Raw genomic sequence first — 21570 nt, 5'->3', positions numbered from 1 at the left:
CATGTTGTGCCGTTTGAACCGCCGTAAAACAGTTCATAAAATGTTTATGAATATGCCAGTCTCTCTTGGTTAGATATTTTATTAAACAATATTTAAATAAATTAAATCCCTTTCGTTTACGTTTAAACGTGAACGAATTCCTTCACAGCGAAAATCATACAGCAAAAGACTTTACCACGTATATCGTCGCAAAAGTCGTAAAACAGCGTATTTGTCTTTCAGTACACCACGCTTGATTGGCCAGAAAGTGAGGGGCAGAAGCCCGTTCAATAAACCATGTAATGGAATAACCCATATCTATATTTCTTTTATTCCTTTTTCAAGATTTGAACGAAGAAGAAAATTTGAATGGACATTTACTTCGGTACTAATATAAAGACTACTACAGCAAAAAACAGGATGGTTGAACAGTCTCATATACATTACGTTTACTTTTTTGTAAGTCCCACACAAGTTCTATAGATAACATTGTAGATAAAAGAGCCGACTCATTTGAGTGAAATACCAATCATGTAACACTCCACTCCACTGTTTATCCTTGTGTGTCTATAAAAACAGATTGGCATCAGTAGGTATACATTGTATTATGGTTTGTTTAGCGAGAGTGCTGTCCTAATTAACTTCAGTCTCTACTATCAACTCAACAAGTAATTTATCAATTCCCTTGTGTGTTCTATCCAGACACTCAAATGAGTCGGCTCTTCTTATCTACAGTGTTATCTACAAAACTTGTATGCTACGTACAAAAAAGTAAACGTAATGTATATGAGACTGTCCAACCATCCTGTTTTTTGCTGTAAACCAGAGCGATACAGAAGCTGGTCGTGTTAGCCAATCAAAATGCATGACACATACCTATGCAGTCCGTATCTTCGGAATTGTTCACCTAATATCGGCTATTTTCGTGTCAAGCCGGTGTCCGCCATATTGGATTCGAGCAGAAGAGCTGAGGCGGCCCAAGGGGACAACTTTGCTGTTGATAACACTATTTCTGAATAGTCAAAATGCTACGAACAGTGGCAACACGCACAGGTTCGTATTTGCTATTATTCTATGAAAAGATCAACGCCAGTGCCATATATTTTATTGGTAAATATTAGGTCTCGCCGTGCCTGTCTATAATTCGGTCCGTTTAATACCTACTACGTGCACATTTGCTGCAGTTCACTGTACTGTACAGCAGCTGCAGCTCGAGGTTTTCCTAGGAGGTTGTGGATCGGACAGCAGACAATATCAAACCTAGTTTCACCATGAAGCTAACCGCTACCATCAAAATTTTATGATCTCCATGAAATTTTGGCTTTTGACAAGACAGTTCTTTTCTTTAACTGCTTACATTTAATAGTGAGGATTGACCAGTGTCAGGCCCGATTTTTCTGGTAATTTACTACCCACGATTACTATCCCTATAAATAGGAGTTTAGGCCTGAAACAGGTTAATGAAGAAAGTTGAATTGTTAAATTATTTCGCAAGGTATAATATGTTCACTAACGGTACCAACATTTTCCATTTTACTTCTCTCGCAGGCTCTATTGCCATGCAAGTAAGACCCGTATGCCTGGCAAGAGCATGGTAAGCAAAACATGAAGACAAGTCCATGAACTGTTGGGCTTCTTTTCTACCAGTTATTAAAAGCCATTAATGATTAATGCTTTGACACATGAATTGGTTATGTTCTTACAAAAACTACATCCATCATATTCATGGGGATGCCTAGCTGCAAAATTGTAGCTCTATGGTGAGGAGGTCGGTGAGTTTTGTTTTTTGTGACCTCGCTCACCAGTAGAGCTACAATGCTGAAGGCCCTCTAGCGTTCAAAATAAGCACGCCGCACATGGCGCGGCATTTTGATGTGAAATCCCACATATTTACTACATTTGGTCATACCAATTTATCACTACTGATGACTAAACACTATACTACGCTAGCCTTGTCGTATTTAGTATTTTGGTATTTGTTCAAGCACGTTGATCACGTTCCATAAACATTGAGCATGTTTCTGGGAGCCGTCATTACCGGAAGTTGGTAATGGCAGCTTTTTGGAAGCTTTTTGTTTTTGGAAGGCGATCGACATGTTTGAATAAATACCATACCCCATAAACGACAAGGTTAGTGTAGTATGGTGTTTAGTCTTCAGTAGTGATAAATTGGTACGACAAAATGCAGTAAATCTGAGGGATTTCACATCAGAATGCCGCGCCATGTGCGGCACGCTTATTTTGAACGCTACAGGGCCTTTGGCATTGTAGCTCTTCTGGTGAGCGAGGTCGCAAAAACCAAAACTCACCGACTACCTCACCATAGAGCTACAATTTTACGGCTAGGGGATGCCTAGATATGTACATTCGTTACATCAATAAATGTTTTGTCCATTACCTTGAGAATTTTGACCACATTCTTCAAGTTGTTTATCTTGCTGTTCTTTGGTAATTGCATGGATTAATAAGGTCTAATATTGTTATCCCTTAGTGATCAGGTTGGCCAAATTTTGTACTTCTTACCTATTTTCACACAAATCTTGTATCAATATTACTCGGTTACTTCCTCAAAAATATGACAACTCAAACATTAACATTGCATATACTTATCACACGTTAATTCCACCACCACCACTTTTTAATAAACTACAGTGTTGCCACGTCTCCAAAAGCTACCTTCCATACATCCAGTCAAGATCTAATGCCTTACAAAATGCCGGAAGAAGGTGGTAAAACCAGACTTGGATTCATACCGGAGGAATGGTTCACACTTTTCTATAACAAAACAGGCGTTACAGGTAAAATTTTGATGTTATTAGTAAAATCTTTTCACACAAATAGAAATGGACAGTAAATCTATTGTTTCAATGTATCAATATAGATTATTGTATTAGTTTGTTAATCACTGTATGTTTTTTTCATTTTAATAGTTAAGTTTGTGCTTACCATAATAGTCAGTAATGTTATGCTGTTCGTAACACTTTGTTGCTATGTACAGAAAACTGGTATGATAATCAGATGCATTTATACATCCTACTTGTACACTCAAATAAGGGTGCAGTAATCACATTCAAATCATTTTCAACTTCTTCCATCCGTAGGTCCTTATGTCTTTGGTGCAGGATTTCTTATGTACTTGCTAAACAAAGAAATCTATGTTCTCAGTCATGAAACACTTCACGGAGCTGTTGCACTTGGCTTTCTTATCTATGGTGTCAAGAAGTTTGGTCCATTGTATGCAGCAGCCGCTGATAAAGCTAGAGATGTAAGTTTTGGAATCTTACCCAGTGTTAAGATATCAGTGTTTTTGGTTTTGAAACAAAAATTGTTGGCTTATTCTTGATATTGCTCAATTAGATGGCCTACATAAAGTCTCTTCAAATGTCCACATTTTAATTATTCAGTACACAAATAGAAAAGATCATAATTCATACATTGTTGTCTTGTTTATGTGTTCTCTCACAGGAACAACTTCAAGCTGCACAAGATGTTAAGGATGCAGAACTTCAGAATTATCAAGATCTAATTGCAAATGAGCAAAAAGAACAGTGGCGCTTGGAAGGCAGAGATATGCTATTTGATGCCAAACGGGTAAGTTACAGTGGATGTTCAAAAAATACTGATGTGATATCTAGCTTCTATTAAGGTAGTATGTGCATCAAAATTGAAAGACTGAAACTTTTGCTCAAACTTCCTTCTTTAAAACTCAATAAAATTCAGGTGTCCCTACAAATTGAAGTACTATGAAAACAAAATCACCTTACATTTACCAATATTTGAAATTGAAATTGAAATTTCAAAATGGCTGCCATCCCCATGTTAATTTTCTGTGAGGAAACATTGGAAAAATTAAAGTTTCAATTTACACAAAAATAAGGCTGTCAGTCTATTTTCTCAGAGAGCTTCAAAACAAGCTGCCACAAGCAGAAGATCAGAAACATATTGTAAAAATTTGAGAGTCCAAATGTATGCCTTGAGGTGCATTCTACCGTAAAGTCTGTCCTGGATACACTTCACAGAATGCAAAAACACTAAGCCTTGTTCCTTGTACGAAAGAGTATTCAGTCATTTATGGGAACCAGCAAGCAGTGTTGTTACTGTGAAATATACATATTAAAATCAGTAGAAGTTTTTATCTTGCTAAACTAATGTTGATTTGAATATACAATCTTTTCAAGTGAGGTTGATAGCAAATTTACGGTTTAGCATATATAAGGGAGCCTTCCCACACTGCATCACTGAAGATGAACGTGCTTGTATGTATTTCATTTCTGACTTACAAGCTAAATTTTTCTTTGTAATCTCACATCTGTGCATTACAGGTCTTTGAAATTCCTATGAAAAAATATATTTTTTTCTTGATAGTAAACTATTTCTTCAGGTTAATAAATCCCATCCTACAAGTTACCATTTCCCAAATTTTAAAAATAAACATAACAATGAATGACAGATTTGCAAACATCGTGATTACTTACACAGGAAAATGTTGCTATGCAAATAGAAACTGCCTACAGGGAAAGGTTACATACAGTAGCTGAAGAAGTCAAGAAGAAGCTGGTAAGTTATCTTCGTTTAAAATGACACATTTGGAGTGTCCAAATGTGTCACATTTGGAATGTCCATCACAAAATTAATCCTTTTCCTGCCAGGGCAGGTCAACAGCCTCATATTATGTTTATGTAGAAGACTGCAGATGAGACCAATTATCATGCATGGCATTTTGTGAGAAAGTCGCCCATTTTGAAGATGAGTTAGCTATGTGTATTCATGTCAGAATTCAATAATTTTCACATACCTGTGGATAATGGAAGGTGGACAAGAGTCAGTGAAGGAAAAAAATGTCTTATTATCAACTTAGTTCCCACTGAATGTTTGCCTGATTTTGACCAAATAAGCAGGAAAAGGGTTAACACGGATGAATTACAAACATGCTAACCAAGATTGACGGTGTCTGTCAAGATTGAAAAATAACAATTACCCCAGAATAAGTATGTCTATTTTGTTTCCTTTTTGAAATAGATGCTTGAAAAATTATGTGATACCTATGCATGAAGCTGACCATTTGTCACTGATTTTAATCCAAATTTTAGGACTACCATTTGGAAGTTGAGAATCTGAAGAGAAGAGCTCAACAGCAACACATGGTAGAATGGATTGAAAAGAATGTCATACAAAGTATAACACCAGAACAGGTAATTGTCATGATGATACCAATATAAACTGAGTATATCTGGATAGCAAGTGACAAGCTACTCATTTGTGAACCCATTATGCCACTAGTTGCATCATTCTTGAGATGTAAAATATTTTCTAAATCCTGCCATTGAAAATATCAAACACGTGTAAGTAATGCTTTCTAGGAAAGGGTTCGCTGAAGAGTTGATGAAGGGAGAGAGTTCTGATAACTCATCCACTTTTCATTTAATCTTTTGATTTGCACCAATACAGCACACACTGTACGATCAGCTCTTGTTAAGTTCAAGTAATATACTGGAGGTACAGAATTGTCTCTGTCACTGACTTAATCAATGGCATGCAAGTTATGACTAGCAACTCATTTATGAACTCATTATGCCACCAGCCTTTCGTTTGGAATTCATGATTTGATTCAGATGCCGTTGGTTTGGAACTAATGTGGTTTCTTTCTATCTCATCAGGAAAAAGCCAACATTGCTCAGTGTATAAAGGATCTGAAAAGCCTTGCAGCCAGAGCATAGACATAATGTAGTTATTGAAATACCCTACAAGAGTGAACCGTATAGTTTGAATTTGATGTGACAAGAGTTTTTTCCTGAGAAGTCCGAAAACTAATGAAATGTGTGGATAGAGAAATAAGACTTTGGTTTTCACAAATTGAAAGTTTGAGTAATATTGTGTCATTTCTCTATTTCAGACACACTTTATTGTAATATAACCGGTGCAGAAAAATAAATGTTTTAGATCAAATGTATTGGTGGATATTTTATTGTGTGGTCATGGATTTCTGTTTTTCAGATGTATTGAAGGAATTGTGATGTTGTTGTATGTCAAAATAATTTCCAGTGGATGAAAGAGATTGCAATGCCAATTGTGAAAGGTACTTTACAAGAATCCTCTTGGCTTCCCATCATTTTCACCGCATCAGCTAACAGGACAAAACTACCTAATTAAGACTATTATTATACATAGACCGTAGAGAGCAGTACATTTTTGTGTATACTAAGAAAGGCACATGGAACAGCTGTTCTGTCATTTGATCGTTTCCAGCCGTCCCACATGTACATTGCACTCTGAGGCTACCTCTGTGCATTGACTGCTAAACTGTTTCAATGGATCCAATTGTACGATTTGGACAACAGTAAATACACAGAGGCCAGACTATGTCTGGCACTCTGTACGTGTAGTCCACATGGCTATCCAGTAAAGCATGCAAGATAAAGAGTTCAATACTTGTGCTATAAATTGTAACAAAAAATCTTTGACATTGCATGAAATGGTCAATGTTCAGCCCATTTGACACCCCAGTCATGAACTTAAGAGGTATAATAATAGGGTTTGGCGAAAATATCACAGTAGATGCACTCCGATATTGGTGCAGCATATCGCCATCCTCTTCGTGTGAGGCAATATGCCATTGTCTTTGTGCATCCTTTGTGGTATTTTTCGAATTGCATCATAATATGTCTGGACCTAGACAATCACACTTTGTGGCAGGACAGTTCATAAGTTAGGTCCGGTATTGACTCAAGATTTTTGAATGTGTCATTGGTAGAAAAGACACTTCCTTCAGACAGTTTATTTCAAAATCGCTCACTACTAAAACACGAGACCGCTATATCGCATAACATCAGATTTTCAGAATTCTTTCATACGGAGTAGTTTTTGTTTTCAGACCAAAATCTTGTTGCCATAAGAATTACTATGAAATCTCAGCTTTGCTACATCTGCAGTTTCAGTTAATGTCTGTGTCTCTAGTGTCACTGAGCGATTCACCCCTGTGGTTTTACTAGACGTATACCATTTAGGACATAAGTTTGTGTCCTAAACCCCAGCGTCGCTCACGTTGATTGGTAGGTCTTATGTCCCTATGTCCCATCTGCGTTCATTCATTGGCTGCCTTATGTCCTCAAGTCTCATTAATATTTACTGTTCCGAATGCAGTTCATTCATTGGCTGCCATATGTTCTTGTCCCTGCCTCACTTTCGAGTGTTTTGTCTCGTTTGCCATGTGCTTATTACTGTAACGCATCTGCAAGCCTAGCCAATCATTACCAGACAGCTAGAGCGTAGGCGCAACGTTTGTGAAGACAAATTTGTCTTTGCACCTGCGCTGCACTTAATCTCATTGTCAGGAAGCTCCGGCATCAAAGTTGTCTGCATTTCCCTGACACGTGGACATGTGACACGTGAAAATATTGGTCTTATTAGCTGTAAATATTTCTGTCAGTAAAAATATGCTGCTTCTTACCAAATGAAAAATATACAACTTTGGAGTTACACTCTTCAGCTACAGGTTCATCACAACAAAATGCTAGCCATTGGATTGTGTATTAAAAAGTTCCATTAGCTGTCCCATTTAGCTTTTTTCAGTATTTTTCTCCGTTTTGACTCCAGTTTCTGGTGTTAATCCCTGGGCTATGATGAAATAAATACCAAGTGCATACCTTGTCGATGCAGTCTAAATGGATATAATCAGGCATTATTGTTGAATGCTGTATTCAAGTCCGGACTAGAATCATTTATCAACAATAACAATGGTCATTACACATGTACTGGGTGTGTTGACAAGCAGAGTAATGGACACTTTAAATTAGCATAGCACATGTAGGTATTAGGATGAGAAACTATAGTAGATTTACAGAATTAAAATACTGAAAAAATAGTCAAAAGTTACTGCTCATGTCCCTTTAATTCCGAATTGACAATAACGGACTGCATCATTGATTCCAGATGAACCATGTACACGTATAACGTAGTCAGCATCTTTAATTAGACTAGCTCATTAGTTTGTTCGGACATTCACGTCTGTTGATGATTATTTTCGCAATCGTCTACAGATCCAATGTTGGTGTACATATATCATCGAAATGATCAAGGTGAATCTGCTTGGATCCGTTCGATGCGAAACAAAGATTACAAGACATTAGCTGTGGAGGGCAATTCATGTGCCTGTTGTGCACCTGTTTGAAGTTACTTTGACAAAACTCCGTGCAATCAGAAACAGCCCTACTAGATGCCGCACGTTTCCGAATAAACTTGAGACTTTGAAAAAGAACACGATACCTTCAACGGAGGAATTCTTTTTAATTTCTGGCGAATGTTGCTGCCCTGTTTTTTTTTTTTTTTACTTATTTTGTTGATACTTCTGTCTTTTAACCACGTTGGTTTATGCCTATTATAGTTGAAGTATGCACATTCCTAGCCCATCGACATATCAGATTGTATCGTGTCTTGCGTTGACTACTGACGCAAATATACAAGCAAAAGCCTTTGAAATAAATGACATATTTTCCGTGTGTTTTTTACTATTGAAGTAAGCAACTACGTCGACATGTGTGTGTGTGTGTGTGTGTGTGTGTGTGTGCACATGCGCGCACACACGCACAGAATTGGTATTTAGAGGTCATGCAGTAATACGACTTTCTTTTGTGCTGTGCTTTCGTAGAGGAGCTGCGGTAACCACAGAGACAAACAAAGACGGGGGGGGGGGGGGGGGGGGGGGAGGATTATATGACCATTTAGAAATCGTAAAGAGGTGCGTATTTGACCTAAGAGTGTCATGGTGATACGTTGTGTTTGAAACCATCATAATTGCCGGCTTCACAGCAGTCAGTCATTGTTTGAAAGTGATGAATGAAACACCTGGAGTCTGGGACTGCTTTGCTAAGCGCGCAGATACATTTGTACATTACAGTGATGAGCACATGGCAGAGCGAGACAAGTAACACTCGAAAGTGAGGCAGGGACAAGAACATAAGGCGGCCAATGAATGAACTGGATTCGGAACAGTAAATATTAATGAGACTTGAGGACATATAGGCAGCCAATGAATGAACGCAGATGGGACATAGGGACATAAGACCTACCAATCAACGTGAGCGACGCTGGGGTTTAGGACACAAACTTATGTCCTAAATGGTATACGTCTAATATACATGTAATAACTTTCCATACTGGTACGTAATTCCAAGGTTATGATTTTCAAGTTTGAACTATACTGCATCATTTCATGGTCAATTGACATGGCTGATGCAAAGTGTAAAAATTACTTGACTTCATTTAAGTTATTATGGCACCGCATTTTTCCAAAGAAGTTATTTACCAATTATTAAACAAAGTGACCTTGAAATAAATACATTTTTAATCACTGTGTGTTTTGATGGAAAATCCGAAAATGTCTGCAGGTCAGGAACAGCTCTGGAATCACACAAGTATTCCTGAATGTTACAGAAATCTGCTGACCAACCGACATATTGGCTTATCCAACTCAAAAAATAAAGGAGTATCATGTATTTAAAGATCTACTAGTAGACCATGGTGGGTAGGTACGGTGACATGGACAAAACCTGCAAGGAAAAATTGTCAAGGTTTTGCAGATTTAGCAATACAAATGGATTTGTGAATTTGTGAAGGTGGGTAGCTCAAGAAGGGCAAACAAAGTAGTGGACTAGATGAGCAAAGAGGCTGGAACATTGCAGGGCCCAAGAATAGTATTTCTATGCCAAGTATTAAAGGGTTGGGAAAGATTTGGGAGGAGAACCAAGTGGTGGAATGAGAAGGCCTGGAAGAATGAAAGTATGGGCAAAGCAGTATTTATTGGTAGGCCAAGACATCATGTAAAGGCCCAAAGAATGGATGCTTTCCAGGGGACACACCGTAGAGGTGTTCAAGAAGCAGAAATGTGTGAGCCAAGTCATGGACAAAGCAGTACTTATGGTTAGGCCAGGAACTATAATGCTCATGTGTTTCAGTGTAATAGTATTTAATGTGTGCGGAGTTTTCCTGTAAATTGACTGTTATAATCATCGTCATCAATGTCACTGCAATTTGCTCTTCAGTATTTAGTGAAATGACATAATAAATACATATTCTATTTTATTGAACATGGTGAAAGTCAGCATGTGGCCTGTACAATATCTAGGTCAAGCACTGAAAATATGTAATATTGAAATTCATTGTGGTATTTCAAACAATAACACTCATTCCTCACAGTAGACACTTTTTTATACACATAAATACTCCATCTTGGAAGACTGGAAAGCCAATGTACAAGTTTCAAACTGTAAGGTATGTGTGCACTACAAGCACTTTATAAAATGTTGCATTAAGGCACTACAGATTGTCTTGACAGATTGTCTTGAAGTGTTTTCAACATTTCAAAACAAAGTGGTGACAAGAAGTACAGTAATTATGCAAATGATTTCCAGACAGAAGTCTCTTGCTGTGATATGTATTCCTTGATTCTGGTATGGATCATATCACCAACATTTCAACTGTGAACAGAAGGAACAATACTTGACTCATCACCAAAGGACATCAACATTTGTAGATGACAGACACGCAGCGATGTGTGCATCAATGTCCAACTGAGACATCCTGAAAAAAGAGGGAAAAATTCTGTCACTGCAAGATACCATAACATGATACCTTCAACATCTAATGCTACACCGATCTGACAATCTACTACTAACTAAATCATCATCTGACAATCTACTACTAACTAAATCATCATCTGTCAATCTACTACTAACTAAATCATCATCTGACAATCTACTACTAACTAAATCATCATCTGTCAATCTACTACTAACTAAATCATCATCTGACAATCTACTACTAACTAAATCATCATCTGTCAATCTACTACTAACTAAATCATCATCTGACAATCTACTACTAACTAAATCATCATCTGACAATCTACTACTAACTAAATCATCATCTGACAATCTACTACTAACTAAATCATCATCTAACAATCTACTACTAACTAAATCATCATCTAATGCTACACTGATCTGACAATCTACTACTAACTAAATCATCATCTGACAATCTACTACTAACTAAATCATCATCTGACAATCTACTACTAACTAATCATCATCTGACAATCTACTACTAACTAAATCATCATCTGACAATCTACTACTAACTAAATCATCATCTGACAATCTACTACTAACTAAATCATCATCTGACAATCTACTACTAACTAAACCATCATCTGTCAATCTACTTCTAACTAAATCATCATCTGACAATCTACTACTAACTAAATCATCATCTGACAATCTACTACTAACTAAATCATCATCTGACAATCTACTACTAACTAAATCATCATCTGACAATCTACTACTAACTAAATCATCATCTGACAATCTACTACTAACTAAATCATCATCTAATGCTACACTGATCTGACAATCTACTACTAACTAAATCATCATCTGTCAATCTACTACTAACTAAATCATCATCTGTCAATCTACTTCTAACTAAATAATCATCTGACAATCTACTACTAACTAAATCATCATCTGACAATCTACTACTAACTAAATCATCATCTGACAATCTACTACTAACTAAATCATCATCTGACAATCTACTACTAACTAAATCATCATCTGACAATCTACTACTAACTAAATCATCATCTGTCAATCTACTACTAACTAAATCATCATCTGACAATCTACTACTAACTAAATCATCATCTGTCAATCTACTACTAGCTAAATCATCATCTGACAATCTACTACTAACTAAATCATCATCTGACAATCTACTACTAACTAAATCATCTGATGACCTGTATATCAGTACTGGAGTTAGTTAATTTCAATGTTTGTGATTTTTAATTGATAAATGAAGTAATTTTATTTGATAATAATTTTAAAGTTTAAATAAATAATAGTAGTACTAGTAAAACATTAACATTAACTAATATAGGCTGCACTGGCAAGTTGAACCGTAGGCCTCTATGAAATGATTTTAACAGCAGAACAAGATATATTTTACAAAGAGAAGGAAAATAATGATAAATGCATCAACAGTCACAGCATAACATGGACAAATGCTGATGATACTCACTCTGATGCAAACTGTACAGTACATAATGGACAGTTCTGTAATCTTGTTTCATTGCTGGAATTACTTTTCACATTTCTTTCCTGACTGGCTGCACTATCTTTCATTGATCTACTGGTAATTCCACCAACCATGAACTTTGACATGGGTCCTGGCTTACCACTCATAAGTCCTTTCATATTCTTTTTATGAGTACTTTTTCTCTGTTTAAATAGAGGTTTTTTATTGTTTGCTTCACTTTTGATGAGACCTTCAACAGTTCTGTCTTTGAGACCTTCAACAGTTCTGTCTTTATCATGGACCTTGAACAGTTCTGTCTTTATCATGGACATTGCTGGTGGTTGGTGTTTTGATGTCAATTTCTTCCTCTTCATCCAGGATTATAACATCTGCCGTTTCATCAAATTTCTCAGATGGTTTGTCTTCATGAAGTGGAACATCTCCAATTTTAGAATATTCACTTTCCTGTTTTACAAAATGTTTCTTTTGCAAAGTCACTAATTTTCCAGGAGTGTCAACCAAATTATTTATCTTTTCATTCACTGATGACTGTCCACTTTTACTAAATCGACCAATGACTTTGTTTCCAGACAATGTCTGTACTCTATTTTGTCTGTTACCCTGTTCATCTTCATTACCTTGTTCCATGGTGGTACTCCAGTTTTCCCATGGGTCCCATGAAGGTCTTTTCCTTGTCAAGCATTTTGTGCATGCCTTGGAGAAAGGAATCCATTCTAAACGCTTCTCACCAATCACAAATTTTGGTTCATCAACTTGATGTGCATCTGAAGTCTGAAACAGTAACAGGTTATCAAGTATAGTTATTTCAAAACTGTCAGATGATGAAATATTTGTAAAGGAGCATTCACATTATAATAATAATAATAATAACTTTAATTCAGGATAAAAGCTCAATAAGTATTAAAAATACAGTTTGTTGCATCCCATATAAAAAGAATAAACAAAAAAGGGACCTAGCGGCCGATATAGCTCCGCTGTGATAGTTAAGTGGATGACAATGAGGGAAAAATGACAAAGTGTTTGAGATATTGAACTTGAACTGGGCAAAAATGATTTTGTTTAAATTATTGTAATAATAGCAAAACGTAGTAAATATGTAAATTTGGCAGTAATTATCAGCGTATTAGGTTTGTTGTTGACATAGAAGCGAAGAATGGTGAAAAATGATTTACAGCAATATGTGCACGAAAATTCATACAATATAAATGTTACCATAATTTCAATGAACAAAATTAAGGTCAAATAGAAAGCTGCATATAATAAAACTGAAAGCATTTAGGCCTATATAAGAAATTTAGAAACTATAATTTTTTGACCAAAAAACAGCAAAATTTGCCTAAAAAAAATTCTGCAAATTTCACCACAATTTGAACAAATCTGATGGAGATCACCCCTAGGAACCTCAATACCAAGTTTTAAATCAATCCGACATGCGCTTTCAGAGAAGATGATTTTTTTACCAAAAACAGGAAAAATTGCCCCAAAAATACAATTATGCAAATTTCACCACAATTTGAACAAACTTGACTGAGGTTACCTCTAGGAACCTCTATACCAAGTTTCAAATTAATCTGACTTGCGCTTTCAGAGAAGAAGATTTCTTGACCACAAACAGGAAAAATTGCCCCCAAAATACAATTATGCAAATTTCACCACAATTTGAACAAACTTGAGTGAGGTCACTCCTATGAACCTCCATACCAAATTTCAAAGAAATCTGACTTGCGGTTTCAGAGAAGAAGACCATTGTTGACGGACGGACGGACGGACGACGACGGACAATCAGCCTATCGGATAAGCTCCGCGTCTCTGACAGCGGAGCAAAAATGGGACATAACACAGAAAATAAACTTGCCACAACAGCTAAAAGACGATGTTTTTTCCATCATTTTATTTGTACATTCAGAGTGATTGAAATAATGCTACAGCACAAAAAAATTATAAAAACTAGTTGGAAAAATATTTGTTTTGAAAGCACATTCTATTTTTCAAAGAGATTGGTATCTTTTGAGTGGACACTTCAGTGACATGACGGAACAATCAAGAAAATCACTCACAAAATATCATTCAATAAATTTTGAGCAACAACTTAAAAAGCCTGAAAGCCATCAAATTGTAAGTGTACCTTGAATCATGTCTCTTGATATCACTGGGCAGAAATACCATACAACTGTATTTCCTCTGCCACTCTCAAATTCGTAAAATTACTAATTTTTTAGATGATTTACTAATTTTTTTCATTGTTGATTCGTAAATATACAAATGCAAGGAAGCAAAGCAGCTGGTTGAGTGAGAGCTCAAGGCCCCAAACCTCAAAATAGTTCTGTCTAAGCACATGTTGTACTTAATTTGAATTTGATTGAATGATATTCCATATTGGAAGGGTTAACTTTACTTATGAATTTCAAAATTTACGAAAAGTTTTAATACCAAATTCGTAAATTTACTAAAAAATTTTAGAAGCCAGAGGAAACACAGATACAAGTGATCAACATTTTTCATAATTCCATGTAGACCAAAATACAACCAATGAATGACACTGTCTTACGAATAATTCAAATCGGGGTGTCTCACAACCAATGAATGACAACGTATTATGAACACATCAAATCGGGCACCTCACAACCAATGAATGACACTGTACTTCGAACATTTCAATGGGGGCACCTCACAACCAATGAATGACAATGTATTATGAACATTTTAAATGGGAGGCCTACAAATAACAACCTTGAACAATTTCACCATACTGCCTTCTTTGTTGTAACAAACTTGACATCATGAAATTCATGATTTCAAATAATTCTAAGGATTCATTATTTTCAAAATTAAATCATCAGAAAGCAAAATGTAGCACAATAGTGTATCAAATTTTGAATTTAAATTTAGCATTTGTAAGTTCTTAAATTTCAGAATAATTTACTTTAAATGGGTAAATCCTATCATTATAATTCCTCATAAATTTAGTTCAGAATGCTTCACAAAGGAGTATCAAATACAAACACAGAGTTAACTTGCATTGCAACGTCTACATCACTGATATCAGAAAATGCACTTGTAGGTAGCTTTCTTGTAGTAAAGATTATCTTCGCCATTTTACTCTGGCTTGTTTGCCACACAGATTTCTCAAGCAAAAGTCTGTTTTTTTTCTGGTTACTTCTTCACCGAAGTTGAAATGATAGAATCCAGCTACTCAATTGGCCAAGAAGAAAAGTCTCACTATAAAGTTGGGAAAATGAGCTGAAGGTAGGTATTGACATAAAATAGAAATTCCCAAATGAGAATTTTTCCATCTCAGACCATTGGTGTGTGGGATTATTTTTCTCATGTACCTTCAACACTTCAGGAAACTATTTTATCATAGAAAAACACCAAAGACAGCAATTGCTCTTCTTTTAAAAACATAGTTGGTATTTAATGATTATCCACATCAAATATCGAAGGAAATTTTTTTATAAATATAGTTTTATTCTCACAGTTACACTTTCATATTATCATATTGAGTGGAACTAATACATGTAAACACATATTTTTATGAATTTGCTGTCCATAATAACAATTACCAGGAAAATAGAACATAGTCTGTCTGCCCTATAGTTCCTGTTTTATACTACATGACGCCAAAGTGATATATCAATACAAATGCTAACGGAAAGGAAATGACAAATTAGCATTTGTTAAAAAATGTTGAGTACAAATATTTATTTCATTTGCACAATAACACAGAGTGTCAGTACAAATCAATGCCACACTGAGTATTGTCCCAACACTGAGAGTCCCAGTGTACTACATGCAGGACAATGATCTCTCACTCTCCAAACCAAAATCCATTTTGTATCATTCTTTGTAATCTCCATCCTATCAATATTATAATGTCCAATCTGAACTTTGGTCCTCACCCTGAACTTTGTAGGTTGCTTTAATTGACTGAATATGTCATGACAAACAATATGCAGAAAGTTGAAGCAATGTGCAGCAACTATCACGAGGCTTTCAAATGACAGCTATCTGCAAAGATAAACCGTTTGCAGCATCATACCTTATCTGATAAATCCGCATTTGGTAATGGTAGATCCTGCCAATATCCATGAGAGTTTCTCTGCAGTGCCATTAACTGTTGCCGTAAACCTGTTGATTGACTTGTAACTTCATGTTTTTTATCTGCATTGTTTTGATCTGCTTTGTCAGTCCACTCCACTACTTCTGCCACGCCAATGTTCTCACTCTCTCTTCTTTTATTTCCGATTTCATCAATTTTAGTCATCAACTCATCTGGTTTTGTTGTTTCTGTCTTGATCGATGAAGTCTGACCTCTGTGAAATAAATTGTAAAAATAATTGTCTAACCAAAGAAATATCAATATGCCAGGAAAACTTTGGTACTCAGATAGAAACTAGTGTGCATCATGTGAGATCAACAAAATGCAGCTACTCGGATATTTATACATAACTCTAGTAAAAAGGTAGCGGTAAAGGCTATTTTTGCACCAATTCTTTTCTCAGAGTTAATGTCAAGTTTCAAGTGTTAGAATCAAGATATTAAGTTCAAATTTTCAGGATAACTCCCTTACTTAATACTTTCTCAAAAGAATATAAAAATTGTATATTTGCAGCCATGGTTTTGAAATATGACACCTGTCAATATTAAAATTTAATTTTTCATATTTTTTTACATATTTGAATTTAATAATAATTGGATAGTATTAATATTACCAAATTAGTTATAAATATGTCGATACTATTAATTGTAAGATTTGTACGGCAGGATTTGTAAATAAATTTGTTTTTATGATTTTACATGGGTTTACATATCAAAAAATTATTAAAAATTCCTTCAAATTTCAAAATGTGATTTTTCAAAAAGTACTTCAAATACAGGAAATTGTGCCGTACAAATCTTATCTATAACCTTGTTGATAGGCTGTAAAAATTCCATGTCCATATCTCATTTCAAAGGTTGGATTAAATTGGCATAAAATTATGTAGGAAAACTGTTATTCTGTCAAAAATGTTGAAAACAAGCCATATTCGCATCCCTCATTTGAAGTAACAGAGCAGTCTTTTTGGTTAATCTCACTTTTGACACCTCTTTGACACTCAAAGAATCTAAAATGCATTTACAATAGCAGTCACGCATTCTGAATGCTAGCACTGCCTTGTCAAACTTTCCTGAAAAACAGTAAAAAGTGACTTTCCCTTTTCAACATTTTTTTAAAAGCTAGGGGACCTCTACCATAGTTAATACGCTAAGGACTCCCCAACTTCCTCTTATTTAGTCAGTTTTTCAGAAGTTTCAACGGGCTATAACTCTGCAATGCCTATGACCCCAAATGTCTAGTTTTTTTTTTATTCCACAATGAATGTTGACTCTTTTATATTTTAATAGTTTTATTGAAGTTTATAACTGACGCTCTAGCCTTTACCGCTACCGAGATATGTATATACCAGTACGTCTTCTAAGGGATAGCCGATTTGATGCCAATGTGTTGGTTATTGGTGCTTTTCAAGAATTACTACTGAATCGATATTTCTATTCCAGGTAAAAAAAAATCCACGATATTGGCCAACCTGATGAGATGACCCAAGGATTTCAATGTAAAAATGTTGAAATGAAGTTGGTTGTTGTGATGAGTCTATTCTAAAATCTGTTTTATGGTAACATAGAAAAGCATCAGTTTTCTTTTTCAATTTGGTGAAAACATATGCAGTGACATACTTTGTTTCCTAGTCACCCCTGTGATCACAACTTTTTCAGAGTAAACGGGTAGACGAGCTATTAGCATAGTACCTCCTGCTCCTTGCCTTTGCTGTACACCTGTCTGCTTGCAGAGGTTATGGCACAGCACTATACATACGGTAGTAGAGTTGAATTAAGGAACAGGTAATTCCGATATTATCATATCATGGAGGTTACCTCATTGATTCACATTACCAGGGACCTTCGACAGCATCACAATAAGATTTTTTACAGTGCTGATTCATAATATTACCTTGAGCGCTTCAGACTTAGTTTTCTCCTCTTTGAACCCTCCATTTTGAACAGCGCCCTCTTGTGCCAAATCGTGGAAATCTTTCCGTCGACCTTGAGTTAGAGGACCATTACCACTTTTTTGCTCACGTGTTCACACACGTGAGCATATGTCGCAGCGATGTCTGTCTGTCTGTGTGTCTGTGTGTCTGTCTGTCCGTCTGTCCGTCTGTCTGTGTGCTCGATATCTCAAAAACGGCTCATCAGATCAGAATCAAATCTGGTACATAGATTCAGTTTGCAAATGGCAAGAACTGATTAGTTTTTGGTGGGTGTGGCTTGCTTACTTTTTGCTCATTTGCATAATTAATGATTTTAGAAAAAACAGATATATATTGACAACGACTGCACGCAATTTGATGAGATTTGCTACAAATGTTGATCACACCAAGATATATCAGCTGTGAAAGATATTAAGGGGTGACATAAAAGGTAATGGATAATTTTCATATTTAATGAACTCTCCTAATTTGGCATATATATCTGATTAATATTAATAATAATATTTTTATTGCTTGCTTGTAAATATAGAATTTACATCACATTTGTGGCAATAAAAGTGTGATACAAAAATAAGTTCAAATTTTCTTCAATAAAGATAATGTATTACAGTTTAATAATAGTAGCTATAATAAATATAACTAGGTATTTCTTTTTTTATATCAAGTAAAAATATAATCTGCAAGTTGTTCATTAAAAGATAACTCTTGTTTTGTTAGTAGAGAAATAAGCTGATTTTCAGTATCGTCGTTTGGGAAATTGATTTTACTGAAAAAGTACTTTCTTTGGACTTTGTATTTCTGACAGACTAATAAAAAGTGTTTTTCATCTTCAATACTGTTGGTGTTACACTGATTGCAGTATCTTTCAGTAATTGGGGTTTTTGGAACAGTGTGTCTCCCTTTTTCAATTGCTAGATCATGATTGCTAATGCGAATTTGACTTGATCAAAATTGACAAAACTTGGTATGTATATTGAAGATACTATGATTTAACATTATTGAAAGTCATTAAAGCATTTTTACTTCATCAAACTCTTAATTTGCATATTTAATGAACTTTTGAATTTAGGGATATTTATTTGAATTGACTTGACCAAATATGATGAATTTTGCTATGTACATTAAGATATAACATTGTTGAAAGTCATTAAAGATGTTTACTTCAGCCAACTCCTTATTTGCATATTTAATAAACTTTCCTAATTAGATATATATATCTGAATTGACTTGACCAAAGTTGATGAAACTTGCTATGTACATTGAAGATACTATGGTATAACATTATTGAAAATCATTAAGCAGTTTTACTTCAGTCAATTCCTTATTTACATATTTAATGAACTTCACTAATTAGGGATATATATCTGAATTGACTCGACCGAAGTTAATGAATCTTCTACATCTATTGAAGATACTATAAAACAACATTATTGAAAGTCATTAAACTTTTTTACTTAAGCCAATTCCTAATTTACATATTTAATGAACTTTTCTAATTAGGGATATTTATCTTTATTGACTAGACCAAATTTGATGAAACTTGCTATGTACATTAAAGATACTATGATACAACATTGAAAGTCATTAAGCATTTTTACTTTAGCCAATTCCTTATTTGCAAATTTAATGAACTTTCCTAATTAAGGATATTTATCTGTCTTGACTAGACCAAAGTTGACGAATTGCTTTGTACATTGAAGATACTATGATACAATATTATTTAAAGTCATTGAGCATTTTTACTTCAGCCAATTCCTAATTTGCATATTTAATGAGAACATTTCAGTCAATTCCTTATTTGCATATTTTAATGAACTTTCCTGATTGGGGATATATACTTGGATTTAGAATTAATCTGTGGTGAATATTATTCATTATGTTGATCATAACACTTTCAATGAAGTTGCAAACATGTGACAAAGGTTCAAATTTACACATAACTGCAATATATAATTAAACACGTGAGCATTTTCAGTTCATATCTGGTATCTGTTTATCAGTACGAACCGTAGGGGGACTACCCTGTCCCCTTTTTACGAAATTACGTAAGTTATTTGGAAAGACAAGGTCCATTATTAAAATATTTGTACAAACGAAAAATTAGTCAACAAAAATCGTAAGACAATGCTTTGTGAACCCTGGACGCTAGCTCTGCATGGCAGGGCTGTGTGTTACCACAGTCACTCGTGAGTGACTGTGGTAACACAGAGTGTTTAACTGTTTAAGTGTTTTAATTAAAGACAATGGAATGGACTTTCTCCTTGATAAACTCCATCACTTAAACACCACAAAGTTATAACTGGATTAATGAAAACAAATTTAACAAACAATTATGAAGTCTTTTGGAAAAATTTGATCACTGATGAAAATAGTAAACTAAGAATGTATGCCAAAATAAAACGTAATTTTAGATTAGAACCCTACTTAACACAGTTACAAGGTGAGAAAAGAAAATTACTCACCAAACTTCGCATTAGCAATCATGATCTAGCAATTGAAAAAGGGAGACACACTGTTCCAAAAACCCCAATTACTGAGAGATACTGCAATCAGTGTAACACCAACAGTATTGAAGATGAAACACACTTTTTATTAGTCTGTCAGAAATACAAAGTCCAAAGAAAGAACTTTTTCAGTAAAATCAATTTCCCAAACAATACAACTGAAAATCAGCTTATTTCTCTACTAACAAAACAAGAGTTATCTTTTAATGAACAACTTGCAGATTATATTTTTACTTTATATAAACAAAGAAATACCTAGTTATATTTATTATTAGCTACTGTTATTACTGTGATACTTTATCTTTATTGAAGAAAATTTTAACTTATTTTTGTGTCACACTTTTAAATCCTATATTCACAAGCAATCAATAAAAATATTATTATTATTGTTATTATTATTCAGCTCTGGGATTATTCGCCCCATAGACGAGTGTACATAAGCGAGTTTCTCGCTTATGTACACTCGTCTATGTGGCAAATAGTCCCAGAGCTGAATAGCTCACGAGTGACTGTGGTGTTACCGGCGTTATAAGCTTACGGCTGTGGTGGGAAGCCGTATAACGCCAGTAACACCACAGTCACTCGTGACCTATTCAGCTCTGGGACTATTCGCACCATAGACGTGTGTATATACATAAGCTGGTTTTTTTCTCGCTTACGTACACACGTCTATGGGGCGAATAGTCCAAGAGCGGCATAGATCACAGGGGACTGTGGTAACACACAGCCCTGCCATGCAGAGCTACCTCGACGCGCGCCTTAGAAACTTCTACATCTTCACACTTCTCACATACATTTTTTGGGGTTTAGCCTATATGGACCATTTTCCTTAAATTTTGTTTGCTATGAGTTGATAAAAATAGATAATGTGAACAAATCCAGACGCAAATGGCTGCGAGTTGTAAAATGACCAGATCGCCTTCCTTTTTGAAGAATATATAAGCTTATCTGTCGGTGACCTA

The 21570-nt window shown here is 35.1% G+C and overlaps 2 protein-coding genes across 3 annotated transcripts; one reads left to right on the top strand and one right to left on the bottom strand.

The window, feature by feature from the left end:
* The first annotated feature begins 84 nt into the window (after positions 1-84).
* Positions 85-5929, top strand: LOC139131997 (ATP synthase F(0) complex subunit B1, mitochondrial-like). The gene is made up of 8 exons (XM_070698352.1): positions 85-1032; positions 1528-1573; positions 2632-2777; positions 3081-3244; positions 3445-3570; positions 4459-4536; positions 5070-5171; positions 5637-5929. Exons 1-8 carry the CDS (start codon positions 1005-1007, stop codon positions 5694-5696), a joined length of 750 nt encoding a protein of 249 aa, XP_070554453.1. The 5' UTR covers positions 85-1004; the 3' UTR covers positions 5697-5929.
* Positions 5930-10018: 4089 nt separating this feature from the next.
* LOC139131994 (uncharacterized) lies at positions 10019-18186 on the bottom strand. Of its 2 annotated transcripts, none has more exons than XM_070698347.1 (5): positions 18065-18186; positions 16115-16388; positions 12357-12846; positions 12058-12304; positions 10019-10554 (listed from the first exon to the last, which is right to left on the bottom strand). In XM_070698347.1, exons 1-5 carry the CDS (start codon positions 18106-18108, stop codon positions 10482-10484), a joined length of 1128 nt encoding a protein of 375 aa, XP_070554448.1. In that variant the 5' UTR covers positions 18109-18186; the 3' UTR covers positions 10019-10481. The 2 variants fall into 2 exon arrangements, with proteins under 2 accessions (XP_070554448.1, XP_070554449.1); XM_070698348.1 differs by having other exon boundaries at positions 17989-18114.
* Between the last annotated feature and the right edge of the window lie 3384 nt (positions 18187-21570).

The sequence above is a fragment of the Ptychodera flava genome, chromosome 4, assembly GCF_041260155.1.
Source record: "Ptychodera flava strain L36383 chromosome 4, AS_Pfla_20210202, whole genome shotgun sequence".
Lineage (NCBI taxonomy): Eukaryota > Metazoa > Hemichordata > Enteropneusta > Ptychoderidae > Ptychodera > Ptychodera flava.
This window is presented reverse-complemented; position numbering and strand designations above follow the sequence as displayed.

Excerpts from the sequence above, each read along its gene's own strand:
- LOC139131997 (XM_070698352.1), top strand. The coding sequence starts at position 1,005 with ATGCTACGAACAGTGGCAACACGCACAG. Across the intron at positions 1,033-1,527 it reads AACAGTGGCAACACGCACAG|GCTCTATTGCCATGCAAGTA; the intron begins GTTCGTATTTGC and ends CTTCTCTCGCAG. Across the intron at positions 3,571-4,458 it reads TGCTATTTGATGCCAAACGG|GAAAATGTTGCTATGCAAAT; the intron begins GTAAGTTACAGT and ends TTACTTACACAG.
- LOC139131994 (XM_070698347.1), bottom strand. The coding sequence starts at position 18,108 with ATGGAGGGTTCAAAGAGGAGAAAACTAAGTCTGAAGCGCTCAAG. Across the intron at positions 16,389-18,064 it reads CTAAGTCTGAAGCGCTCAAG|AGGTCAGACTTCATCGATCA; the intron begins GTAATATTATGA and ends TTTATTTCACAG. Across the intron at positions 12,305-12,356 it reads TAAAGACAGAACTGTTCAAG|GTCTCATCAAAAGTGAAGCA; the intron begins GTCCATGATAAA and ends GAACTGTTGAAG.